Below are 13,858 nucleotides of genomic sequence, written 5' to 3' on the forward strand. Positions count from 1 at the left end.
TCCACTTACATTGTCTTGTCTAGTGTCATCCTTTAGATTCATTTTGACCCTTTCCCACAAAAGCTGCCACCTTTCTGGGCTCTGATTTAGTTTACTTTCCAACCTTTCAATTTCCTGGAAAAAAAAACACATGGGTTTTCTTAAGGATAAACATTTCTAACTGATCACCTCCTGGCAATCATTTTTATACAACCATTTTCCAGTCGATGTTCTCACACAGTGACCCTTCAGGCCACGCTGCCCAGTAAAGCTCAAAAACCTCTGTCAAATGAGCTAAGAACTGGAATCCCCCAGACCCAGGAGTCAGAGGCAACCAGGAACAGCACCAGGCACATCATTCCTCCTCGGGCCCCAGGCTGGAACGGCTGTTGTGCCTTCAGCTCTCTGCTAGCTCTCCTGACCACACCAAGCTCAACACCAACTGCCCTAACAGAAACACAACAAAGATAAGGACAGGTCGTATTTTATAAAAATATTTGCACAGAACCAATTCTGTGCTGTGACACCAACCTTACACACTGCCAATATTAACATTTACCCTGGTTTACAGAACATGGTACGAAGCTGGAACCAAAGAAGGAAAGGAAACAAAGATTTATTCAAGCTGGAGGACAAACTGCAACAACATGTTCTTGTTGTGGAACTTGGGAATATGACCTATGTTGATAACCTCCAGTTGGGGTTATTTCCAGCTAATGACAGTGCAAAGTTAAGAGAAGAGGCAATTTTATGAGTTTATGTTTACTTGTGAGCACTCATTGATACATCGGTCACCACTCTGATGTGTGGGCCCTATTCCTTGTCGTGCTTCCCGGCTGCATCTTCACTCAGAACAACCCATGGTAATGAAAAAATGATTCTTAATGAGATAAAATTAAAAACCCAATTTTGCAAATCCAATGAAGAATTGATGGTGGAATACAAAATTGCCAGAGGGCAGAGAATTCCCATGCTATACAGAAGGCAACTAAACTCCAACACATTTATTTTCAAAGTAGGGAAACTGAGTCCCTGCTTCTCCTCTACCCAGTGATTAATGGAGATTTCAGCACATTCTCCAACTCCTACTGTTCTTCTTGAACAAATTTTTCAGGAAATTGCGACTGATTAAAAGACAGAAAATCACTATACTTTTTAAAGTAAGAAAACATTTTGATCAGGAAATTCACTCCTGAACTAAATTTTGAAGTCTGAAGTGAAACTAAAACAGCCACTGTCTGACAGTGGAACAGGTGCAATGTATTTCTGCAAACTCTTCCTTGCTGAAGGCAAATTAGGAAACACCAAAGTGAAAGCAAATGTAAGACATGTGGTTAACAGCAGGATCAAACCAGAGGTTTTAAACACTGAAGGTAGCTGAAAGCCATATACACTCTCTCCCTACGAAGAAATAAAACCAGAACAGTTTTGTTTGGAGTATCTTCACTGGCAGAAACCAAAATGAGGACTGGTGAACACAAGCCAGACCCAAAGCTTCTCTAGACTACTCGTTCCTCTTGCAAAGTGCTGAAAGCAAAATGCTCCTGGACAGGAGACACAAAACGGAACCAATTTACCACAGAGGCTGTGCAAAAGCCTTTCCAAACTGCTGCAGAGTGATACAAGCTCCTGACTGCTGAAAGTTGGTCAAGTTTTAATCTGATAATTCTCTTTCTGCCCTAGTCCTGACTTCTGAGCACAAGTCTCTCTCTGCAGAATCTGGAAGTGACTGAAACTTGTTCCTTAGCAACTGGGTCACATTCCTTCTCTCTTGGCTGCACAGTGAGCAATGCTTCCAGAACTTACAACGAAAAACTTTCAGCAATCTCCTATACATAACTTGAAGAGTTAGGAATAAATTCTCCTTTAATAAACCCCATGTAAAAAAAACATACGTGGCAATAAATCACTAAGATTTACTCTTGCCCCTCCAGTTCTAAACTTCACTGAAAATGTCAGATTTTTTTTTTTCCCTTCCATGTGTGGAATGGACTATGAACAGATGCATTTCCTTGAAAGAAAAATGCCCCTAAATTTATCTCTCTGGTTCATCTCCTGTTGCTCAGGCTCACAGGAGCAAAACTAGAGAACTACAAAAAGAAGGTCTGTACCAAATAGAACTGTAAGAATACCCGTGCCCTGTGCTCAGCAGTTACAAGCAGACACCAGCGATGCAGACAGTGCTCTGCCAAGTGCTCAGACCCATGAGTACAACAAGTGGCACACTAGTTGTTCAGTATTTGGAATAAGCTTTTTGGTTCAGGGTCAGGTTTGATGGATCAGCCTTTTTTGGCACACAAATGGAAGTTACAAAGCAGCTCACAATCAGAAGTGCCATTTCTGGTCTTGTGCTGGCTACTCACTGGCCCCTGTACAGCCCTAGCTCTTTCTGGTGTGCATTTACAGCACTGGCACCTGAAGGGACATCTCTGAGCTTGCCAACTCTCCCCAGCAATCACCACCTCATGTTCAGTGATGTAACTGACACACAGGTTTGTCTCACAGTTCTTAAAAGTGCCACAATCTGATCCACTCTTAACAGAAGAGCATCACATTCCACCATGAAAATTCTGAATTAAGACAGTAACTTCTCCGTTTCAGCTTCACATCCTCAAGAGCACTATCTAGTTTTCAATTGAAAAACATCTTTAGAACAAACAAATTTGGGCTTATCATTCTAAACTGAGCGAGAATCAATCTTCCCCAGTAATTTACGATGCTAAATATGGTCTCGGCTCAAACATTTTTCGGATACCAACACATTCTCAGTGGATTTATGATTAAAGAGAGGTCTTCTCCTATATCAGCAATAGCCCTAAATTAACAACTTGTTTTAAAAGAAAGTTCACTTTGCTTTTTAAACTTAGAAGACTATTTTTGTAACCTTTATACAACCCCTCCAAAGTTTTCCAAATGTTCTCTCCATTGCTATCTTTTATTACTCCATAATCTAGTTCACAAATAACATTGAAACTCTACAAGCCCTGCCCCACACATCCTTCACTATGGCCAATTTCCCTGCTGTACGGCGGTGTCTCCTGACGTGCATGGCTGGCACTGCCCCAGGAGGGATGCAGAACACTGCTCTGTGTCCTCCTGGGCTCCAGGACCTGCCTCCAGGGTGGCTGGCAGCACCAGGATGTGATCCCTGCTGCCACACTGCTCCTCTGAGAATGTCTGTCATATTCGGAGGGAGTTTTACAACAGACCCTCTTTTTTTTTTTTTTAAAATTGGGCACTGTTTGATCAATTATGCTTGAAGGGAATAGACCAGAAGAAATCTGAGGGCTGTGCCAGAACGAAGGTATCAAATCCAAGCCTGTCTGCAAGGACTGACATCCATTCAGAACCTTCCTGCATGAAGAGGTGGCTAAAGATCAGCACTGATTCAGGGGAGTTTGGGGGACCCAGAGCACATCCCAGTTTGCAGGCATTGCAATAGCAGCTCCACAATCCCACCTTGAATACAAGGCCAAGTCTGCAGAGAGCTCTCCAAACAGTGAGCTGCACACAGCCACGTGTGTCTGGGCACTGCACGAGGGAGGAATGCCCTTGGCATCTGCCCTCTCAGTTCAGATGGGAACCAAATGGGAGGACTGGCAACTAATTACACTCAACAAACAAACATGTAAGAGAAGACAGATGCTAAATCATTCTAAATAAGTACAACCAATATTAAGATAATGGGGTAAGTTTTCATTTTCTAATGAAGAAATGACAAAACCTAAGCAGTCTAAATGAGCACAAAGAAGAAAAAGCCAAAATCAAACACCTATTTCAAGTACCAAAATATTTTGAAGAACATGAATTTACCAGTTTGGTTCTAGTAAACATGAATAAATTAAGAGTAACCATGGAAAGCTTGTTTGAGAAATCCAAGCCAAGTTGTTCAGTTTATGTCTGTGTATCTGTCTCTCACTTGTTGAAACCAACAAGTGTCAGATTCTATTTCCTGATCTGTATGGAAATCTGGGTCTTGGTTATATTACCACACACCTACTTTAAAGTGAGTAGAAAGAGGTCAAGAAAGCAAGATTCAACACTTACCCAAATAAAAATAACAGTTCTTATAAAAGACAACCTAGAATTTTATTTATTATTTAAAACAGACAGTGAAAAACATGAATCCATGACTAGTTACTAACTGTGGTTAAAGTGCACTCCCAGAAAGCTGTTCACTCAGAACACCAGCAGCAGCTTTGCAGAAGTCTGATGGATTCCCAGAACAACCAGCACCTGGTTTGACACTTCCCACGATCCTTCTCATCGTGGTACAGCCACAGGGCAACGACCCAAAAAGCAAACACGAATTTCAGGAGCCAACGGACAGTTCTGTGTGACTTACATTCAGAAGGCTGGTGATGGCATCAGGCTGGATTTTTTTAACATCATCGTAGCATGGCCATACTATTTTCCTCTTAGTCTGAGGGAGGGACCCGTCGGCCTGGTCGCTCTCCTCCGCCACGCTGCACCTTGCAGGCACCATGCTCCAGTCATAGGAAGGACCTGTGGCCAAAATCTCTTCCACGTAGTAATCCCACTTCTTGAGGCTGGACAGATTTACATTTGGCTTCAGTGCCTGTTTGAAACGAAGTGTTATCCCAGTGACAGGAAGGAATCTTTGCCTTGCAGATATACAACATGATATTTGTATTTCTACAGAGCATATTGCACTGGGTGAATGATGCTGCAGTTTGCTCAGCTGCACTGCAAACCCTTGGCTCAGCCAGAGCAGAACCTACAACTAAGGCTATCTTTGAGAATATATTGCTCATTTTGATCCTTTCCTATCAAGAACTCCGATGCAGCATGTGGTTGGTAGCCTCACAGTCCTTGTGCCTCCTGGTAAAGATACAAAAGTGCCCAAATAACACTCACCCTGCACATTTTCTCAGCAGAAAAGACTCTCTACCACCAGGGAAAGGAGACAGACTGTATAACAGAGGAGGACATGCCACTTGGAAAAACCACAGGAATATAAAGGAGGCAGCCAGAGACTGTAGGTCTTTCAGGGTAGTTTAAAACAGATGACTTTGTGTTGAAAGTGTGGGCTCTTCTCTCAAAAATATATAAGGCACCTTACTTGAAGGGAATGACTGCCTGGGGAACGGGCAACTTCAAAGGCTGAAGAGTGATGCTCAGTCATCACGAGTAATTCTGTTGCTATGATTAATTCTGCTACCATGACACCATTTCATATGAAGAAAAGTAGTTTCTTCTTACAAAAGAGAAAGAAAACACTACCAAAGTATGGACAGCTACTCCTGACTGCTTAGCCCTCCAGCCACTGCTCACAGCAAACCAGACAGAATGTACAGGGAACGAGCAGCCCAGCAGCCTCTGAGACACTCCAGCCAACCAAGGAAGGTCAGTTTTGTCCACCAAATGCTTAATTCAGTTCAGAACAATCAAGATACTAAAATGTACTCAGGGAATCACTCAGAATAATAAACCACCTGTATTTCAAAAAAACCCATACCTCTATTTCAGCAGGTGCATAGAGGTAATTGAAGAAAATGGGGCTCCTTTTGTGCATCTTTTCTATACATTCCCAAATACAAATTCCTTTTTTGGCATGTTTATCTCCTTTATCTTCAAACAACGTCCCTAGGGAAAATGAGAGCAGCACAAAGACAGCATTGTGATAATGCACTGAAACACAGCCTAAAGGAATGTCACAGGCTAAGGGTGAACCACAGAAGGTCACTGACCCCAACTCCTTGCTTTTGCTCAAATGCAGGCAAATAATAGAAATCAGCCTCTTTGTTGAATTAAAATGGTTGCTCAAGTCTAGTTCTGTCCCACAGCTCCAACAGCTTTTGAGAAAAGCAGCAAAACTGACCACATGCCACGAGAAGCACCCCACGAAGCAGAGGAATCCAGAGCACCTCAGTGTCTGGTGAGCAAGTTCCAAGAACAGCCCTGGATGTGGCTGTGCAGTCTCATTAAGAGGGCCCTGAGAGGAGGTAAGGCCTTGGAACCAGTCAGCTTCCACAGCAGATGGGTGAGCAAAAACCACAATATATAAAAAGAGAAACGCTGAAGAGAATGCAAGAGAATGAGGTGAGAGGTAAGAGATGGAAAGGCTTTTCTTTCTTGAAACTTGATGCACTCTCTAGGACATTGTTTCTGTTAGAATAAGGTGTTTGACAGGGGAAATGGAACTATGTGGGTAAACTGCTAAAACCCCTGAGGAATGGCACTGATTTCTTCCACTTTCTCTGAGCCCCATCAGCAGCACAGCTCAGGAATCATCACTGCAGGAATTTCCACTTTCTCCGAGCCCCATCAGCACCACAGCTCAGGAATCATCACTGCAGGAACTCCCCATTCCCAGGAATCACCTCCATTTTGCTTGTCATACCTGAAATGTCATTCACTACATCATCACCAGGCAACTGCTGAGCAGCCTTAAACCAAAGCTTTGTGGACCAAATACTGAGAAGAAAAACGCCAACAACTACACAAGCAACATGCAATAAACATCACACATACCATGTTCTAGTCTCTCATAGTCTGAATCCAGGAGAAATGTTTTAAATCGGTTTGATATGTGATGAAAAGCCAGAAACTTCAGATAATATTGATTGAACTCAAATTCTGTCGGGAATTGGTTATGAATCTAAGAAATAAATAAAAAAAGGAAAGAAGTGGATGTTGAGGTATAATACAAATAGATATGTAAGTAATAATGAAGTGAAATGACAGCAAAATAATTGCCCTGTGAATGCTGAAACAAATGGGCCCAAAAGCAAGTGTCGCACAAATCCTTCTAACACTTTGTCTACAAATATTTTAAAGCTAATTAAGTTCACGTATTGTCTCTGTTGCAAAACCATTTCAGAGCCATGTACTGAACAGCCAGCAGCACTATACTCTGCACAAGCCCCAGGATCCTTCAAAGGATCAAAGTGGATGTTTGCCAGATGCTGCTGCTGTGAGGGGCTGAGGCTGCACCAATGACTCAGCTGACACCTGGAGATGTTGGCACAAACAGTGACTTCTTACAAGATGATGCAGATCTAATTCAGGAGTCCCTGTTTCACGTGTGTCTGGTACCTCAGCTGAGCCCTGACAGACCGTGTGTGCTGGCTCTGCCGCAGCCTCCGCGCGGCACACGTGGACACCAACGGCCGAAACCTTCCAAAGGACCCAACGCTAATCTCCAGCTAATGGGCAATTTGCAAGGACTGATCATAATACGGTACACTTCAGGACAGGCTGCAATCTAATTGTGTTCTGTAGTTGTCTCAAGTTGCACAGAAACCAATGAAATTTGCCAGCAATTTGCAAATACAAACGCTGAGTCAATTTACCTTTTGCAGTAAATTCCTAGGATATTTCAACCACTGACTGGACTAGAAAATAATTTCCCTAGAATTTACCAGCACACTGTTGGAATTGGGAAGGCAATACCATGCCATCATCAGTGAGCAGGCTCATCCTCCTCAGCCTGTTCTAGAGAACCGACGCTGAACTCGTTCGCAATGGGATGGTCACTCAGCTCAGACTCTTTCCTGATAACAGACAGGGCTGTGTTATTGAGGTGACATGGCTGGTGCAGCAAACCCACGTGCCCATGCCCTGTCCCGGATGGAGAGAACACTTTCAAAGGATCATAACCACTGCACAGCCCTATCTTTCCTCGGGAGAGGTCACTGCCTCCTCCAGACTGACCTGCTGAGCTGCTGCTAAGGGTCTCCTGCCAGCATTTTCCTGTCGTTCTGGCTGGAAAAGGCAGGCAGGCTCACCTGGAGCCCTCAGCTAACAGGCTGGAAGGGTGGCATCTCCAGCAGGGCAGCAGTGAGGAACAGCTCCCGATGGCTGCAGGAGGTGATCTCTGCTGACAGAGCTGCAGCCACGGCCGTGGACACAGCCACAGTGCAAAGCAGAAAGCACAGAGCTTTCTGCAGCATCTGACAAAACCCTCACTGTCACATCTGAAATACTGCATACACACACTGCTTGATGAACCCTTCTTGTGGCTTACAGCTGGAGACAGACTGACTTACCTGATGCACACAGTCCAAGAACTGTAAGAAAACGGGAGCAAATCCACTGCCCTGACAATTGAGGGTCAGGTTACTGCGCTGACTGAATTTATGGCCAAAAGAGAGCCACTCTTTTTCCACCAGCATTCGGAAGCCTTCCAGTGTCCTGTAGAAGGGATCACTGAGTAACTGCACCAGAGATACTACCTGGACACGAGACAGAATATGTGTTAGGAGTGACAGGAGTTAGGAGAACACTTTAGTAAGTGAATAGGAACATTCAATGATCTGCTTATTGTTCACCAAAACAAAAGCTTTCACATAAACTCAATGACAAGCATTTCAGCACGTGCATTAAGTGTTTAAAAAAAGACAAACCAAATAAAATCTCACATGAAAAAGCCTCAATTAAATCAAGACTTTATGATGTCTGTAAAAGTCAAACCTAAGCAACTATAGACTTGGGAAGTGATTACAAGCTTACTATGTTTGAATTACATTTGAAAAAACCCATTTAATAAAACAAATTAACACTTAGGAGACAGTATTTTCTCCCTCAGCAAACAAAGCTTTGAAGAGCTGGTCCTGAGGGCGACAGTTTATGCAGTGCTGCCATGCTCTGGTGCTTACCAGCCACCCTCAGTCTGCCTTTGTACACAGCACCTCGGGAGACTTTCAAACACAGCACACACTTCTTCCCCTCCCAGCAATCATCTCCCCTTCCCTAGTCTTCGTTGTCTGACCACGATTCCAGCCACTCTGTTAGCAGTCTGTGGGTTTGTTCACATGCTGTTGGGCTGGCAGCCCACCCCAGGTTTTATTTGCAAGAGTCACTGCTCCCTGTGTTTACCTGAGCTATGAAGCAGTTGCACGGACACAGGGAGGCTGTGGGGCTCAATTCACTCAGCCTGTCCTTGCAGCAGGTGTTACTGCCACCTTGGCACACATTCAGTTTTCTGCCTGTGTGTGGCCTCCTAACCTCATTTATGGAAAGTGAATGGAAGAGAACTCATTCCTCCTGTGTTTGCAGTGTACTACCTTCACACAGAGAAAGCAAGAGTTGTGGCAGCTTTTGGCTTTCCTCCTGACATATGGACAGGGCCAGAACGCAGGTTTTATGCCTAAGCCTCAGAACTATTAAGTCCCTCAGGACCTTTGGAACAAATTCATTTTAGGGAACTATTTCACGGTGTGAATTGCAAGCAAATGTAAGGATTCAGTGCTCTAGTTTCTTCTCTGCTGCCACAACAGAATCTGTTGCTGTTATACCAAATCACCTCTCACTTGTGTACAAAAGTTGCCTGCTGTTCTTTCCTAATGTTCAGCTATTTTGAGTGTTCATAGCAGCTTACCTGTGCAGTAATATCCCAGCCATCTTCCAGGCACACCAGAACAGAAGAGCCATTTTCCAGGAGTTCTGAGATGATCACCCCCAGCTGCATTATCCTGTGAAGCTACAAAGTATTATGAATGAGTAACATACTCAAGCATAAGATAAATTTCTAGATAATATCAAGAAATAGAGTCTTAATACTTAATATTAAAAAAGGTATTCTGAGATCCACACATAGCACAGAGAAATGCATTGATGCAACTGGTTAGACAGCAGTAAATCTAACAGTCTAAGGATTTCCATCTGAACTGCAATAAAACTAAGCAAAGTTTTGAAGATAGGAACTTAAAACTATTAAAGCCAATGAGTACTGTAATAAAACAGCTGCAATAAAAAGGAGAATGGGAACAACACAGCTGACAGATTTACTGTAGAGAAATTCCATCCTGGGTTTACCACTAAAATAATTTCCTGTGAAACGCTGAGGCTCCATGAAGCCCCTAAGTATTTTGATGGGAGAACCCATGTAAGATATCTACAAGAGAACATTTCTACTGCTCAGTCCTGTGGAAGTTTGAGATTAATGAACTGAAGAATAATAGTAATGGCCAGAACATTAACAGCCAAGCCACAAACACAGCAATGAACCCAGATTAAACCATGCCTTCTCACACTTGGGCAGACTGGGCAAAACATATGGAAAGAGGACACTGATTATTTGCACTTCAATGCTCAGTACACAGTGATGGCTAAAACTCCTTGAGCAGGTGGGTTAGTTAACTGCTCTGGTGATTGACTTGAACGAGACCAATTCAAACGTGAGAGGTATAAGCAGGTTCAAAAAAATGAGGTGAATCTGAGCAATTTTATCTTACTATGAGACTTTACACCATTGTTACTAAAAGGAAAATCTATCCAATGTTTCCACCATTTTTGTCATACTATGACAGCACTCCTGGGAAACAAGATAGGTAACACATAAGTGATTCAGTCTTTTACAGCAGAATGAAACTGCTCTTTGCTCCACCACTCTGTGACTGAAACTGTTCCCGTGATGAGGCAGTCAGGGCTGAAGTGCCATTCCCTTCTCCCCTGGCTGGAAGACATGGCACACAGCTCCCTGCAGAGTGATCCCACCTGGGGCCAGAGGCCAAGCCAGTCCCAGCACTGCAGCACAATTCTCTCTTCCTGCAAACACTTCCATATCCCACAACAGACAACAGGTGTTAGATTAGTTCTGAACTTGCACATATCAAAATTCAGGGTGGGAACACATACAAAGTGTCAAAGATTGGCTTGAAAACCTTAAAGCTCATTTATCGTTTGCACCTTTTTCTGATTTTTAATATATATATATATGAATAAAGATAAAACAGTTAAAACCAAGACCATAAACTTATACGAACAGAAAAAGGTCATCTCTACCTGTGTGTTCCATGTTCTAAAACACAAATTCTGTCAGGAAAAGTGCCTCCCATATTTGTAAACGCTAGGACTGAATTAAAATCACGATGCTTACGAAGGCCAGGATCGACAGGATGCAAAGCAGTCCCACTGAACAAAGAACAGGTGGCTAGGACACAGCAGCTCTGTGCCAGAAGAGCCTGAGAAGTATTTTGGGAGAGCAGCACTGCACTTGGATTATGGGAAGTACCTGTGACATGAATTACCTGTGGGAACCACTCCGAGTCCCCAAGCGCTTTCAGGAACGACGCCTCGGAGTCGGTAGGAATAGTGCTGGGAACACAAGCTCTCATCAGCTTTTTAAAGCTTGCCTTTGTCTGTCGGGTGTCACTGAACTCAACAGGAACAAACTCACAATTCAGAGCAAAATCGAGTTTGAACCCCTGTGGGGAAAGGACAACAGATGTGATTTACAAGGGGAGCACATTATTCACCGACTCCTTAAATCCCAAGTCTTGCCTGCTAAACAATTCAATTCCTAATAAAAAATCTGTTTAGTTTTTAAACATCTGCCTAGGGGAATAAAAGTTCTTACACCACTTACAAAATGTGCCATAATAAAGTGCCCCTAGCACCATGTACTGCACAGCAGTCCTGTTTTAATAGCAATAATTCCAGTAATAACAGTCATGTAAAATCATTGTGACAAATCTGTTGAGTCCTTTATACACAACATAATGTGCTTCCTTTTGTATTTTAAAGCAAAGTAACAATACATAAATTAAAAAAACCTAAAGTAACTGTGGAGATGACATACCAACAGTGCAGCAGAGAGTCTGGGAGTGCAGCAAAGATGGAAAAACGAATGCCCCAAACCCCTAACAGAAGCCCCATAACTGCAAACCAGCTGGCTCAGCTAAGCAGTCACTGTACCTTGAGACAGCTGTTTGCCTGGAGTGCCTATTTCAGCACAGAACAGCAGCCAGAGAGTACCTGGCAGCAAACTCCACACCAGCCCCACTCCATCTGCCTGCAACCCAACCGCTGAGCTCTAGCCCTGCAGCTACACTGGGCAAAGGCAACTCTGCTGCCCTTACTCCCTGCCAGGCCAAGGCAGGGCAGCAGCAGAGACACTGAACACGTGGCGACTTCCAACTACAAGGGCTTTACTGGATGCTCTTGCCCATCGAGATATTTCCTTCCTGGCTATGTCTTTCCCAGTTTGAATGCTCTTGTACAACAGCTATTCCACCCTTAGGAGATTTATCCACCTGTCTTACCTAGAGTGTTATTCCCCAGGGTGTAACGTCAGAGGTATTACACTCAAGCCAGATAAAAACTATGCTGACATAAACCAGAAGCAATTGTCATTACCCGTAACTGAGATTTTTCTCCAAATATATAGAGGGCAGCTTGTCTCCTCAAAAGCTGACTTTGCAGAAAAGTGCTGCTGCTGTAGGAAGGGGTGTTATCTTTCCCAGCAAGTCGTGCTCCAACGTCGATGAATGGGGTCTGAGTGCTGATAAATCGGTTGCTTGAACGAAGACTTGCCCACACACCTTCAGGAGGATGAGAAATGTTAAAAAACCTCTTTGTGTGAGGCACTGCAGGTCTCATTAGCAAGGCATATGCTTCAACACAACTTGGCAAGTGGAGGGCTTAAACATGTCACGTGCATCCCTCACAGGACAGCATTGACAGCAGGTACTGGAAAGACACACTTTTGTCACAAAAGCTGCCAAAGTCATCCTACTGCATTGCCACCAACCCCAGGTACTAAGCAAACTCCGCACAGGACTTTCCATTGCAGAGAAACACTTGCTATGACATCTGTAATACAATGGCAAAATGAATCACAACAAATAATTAATGTCCACGTAAGTGCATGGAAATGGAACTGCTAGTGTTTTCTTTCCAGAAAGTGGGACAAAAATCTGAACTATTTCGCTGTCAAAGGTATATTATTTGGAAGTTAACTATTAAGAATATTACGGAATTACTTCCTTCAAAAATGAAACTAGCATTACTTAACATTCCCTGTCACCTCAAATTCTTATGTTGCTTTCATCCTGCACAATGTATGAGCATTAACCATGTCACATTCTAATGAAAATGTATGTAAGGATGATCAGTCCAAATACTACATTTCAGGAGGAAGTATTCCATGCTGACTCTTGACATTTATGACTGAAATGCAGAATGCCAGGAATTTTGGTTTTCACTTGTCTAATGGACAACTGGAAATGAAAATGAATTTAAGGAAGCTCTTTTCACCACATGATTCCTGGCTACCCTGCAGCAGATGGGACTGTGGTATGAGTAGAAGGAAGAATGCCTAGAGGATCACAGCCTCACAGGTCACATCTGGCCAAAAGCTCTGGCAGCAGGCAATGGTGCAGAAAACCCCAAAGCTAGCAAAAACATGAGCCTGAACCAGTGCGGTGTGACGTGGAACCACAGACTCGCAGCTGAAAGCAGCACAGCAACATCTGCATGGCATCATACCAACCTCTCACCAGCACTTTTGCACCTTGCTGCTGCAGCTGTGTGGCCATTTCCCCAGAATGAAACTCCTAGAGCACACAGACATGCTCTGATCATGCTTCAGGAAGTTTTGTGACTTTAACATAAGACAAAGCATCGATAAACCAGATTGCCAAGGCCTGTTTAGTGCTAGCAGAAGAAAAGACAAGCAGTAAATATTTGTGTTTCTTGTGCCTCGGTTAATATCCAGGATCTGTTTCTGTGTGTCCAGTGTGAGGGATGTGAAAGGCACTAGATTTTCAGAATATAAACAGCACTACTTGAAAATCAAATCCCTTAAAGTATACTTAATTTTGTGTTCCAATGGCAGTGTGGAATTCTTTAACCCAATATGCAGTAAAATCAGATTATCCATAAATCTGCGAAGCAACATATCCAAAGGAGCACCAGAAACATCTCATAGCAGTAGAAATTTAGACATCATAATACTACCAAACCCTCCATTCCGAAAAATCTAGTAATATGCATAGTTGACATTTCTTGCACAGACGAAAAAAGCCTCAGGTAACAGTAAATTCCTCTGAGATAGCTCAACCAACACAGTAATTTCATTTTATTTTTTAGAAGCAGGACTACATTTCTATTAAAAACAATTCTGTACAGTAAT

At 43.2% G+C, this 13,858-nt stretch overlaps 1 protein-coding gene across 1 annotated transcript in view; it reads right to left on the bottom strand.

Annotated features, from left to right (window-relative positions):
* Positions 1-9: 9 nt before the first annotated feature.
* The window catches only part of LOC103802967 (myotubularin-related protein 13-like), a gene marked incomplete at both ends in the record, with an annotated part of 25,105 nt that continues 11,256 nt past the window's right edge, over positions 10-13,858 (bottom strand). The window contains 8 exons of the mRNA XM_009075501.1: positions 10-114; positions 4,325-4,558; positions 5,459-5,586; positions 6,475-6,601; positions 7,992-8,177; positions 9,323-9,424; positions 10,974-11,150; positions 12,082-12,266. Of these exons, the coding sequence (XP_009073749.1) occupies positions 10-114; positions 4,325-4,558; positions 5,459-5,586; positions 6,475-6,601; positions 7,992-8,177; positions 9,323-9,424; positions 10,974-11,150; positions 12,082-12,266 (1,244 nt within the window). The remainder of the gene's footprint in view (positions 115-4,324; positions 4,559-5,458; positions 5,587-6,474; positions 6,602-7,991; positions 8,178-9,322; positions 9,425-10,973; positions 11,151-12,081; positions 12,267-13,858) is intronic.

This window comes from Acanthisitta chloris, unplaced genomic scaffold (assembly GCF_000695815.1).
Source record: "Acanthisitta chloris isolate BGI_N310 unplaced genomic scaffold, ASM69581v1 scaffold35495, whole genome shotgun sequence".
NCBI classification, from domain to species: Eukaryota; Metazoa; Chordata; class Aves; order Passeriformes; family Acanthisittidae; genus Acanthisitta; species Acanthisitta chloris.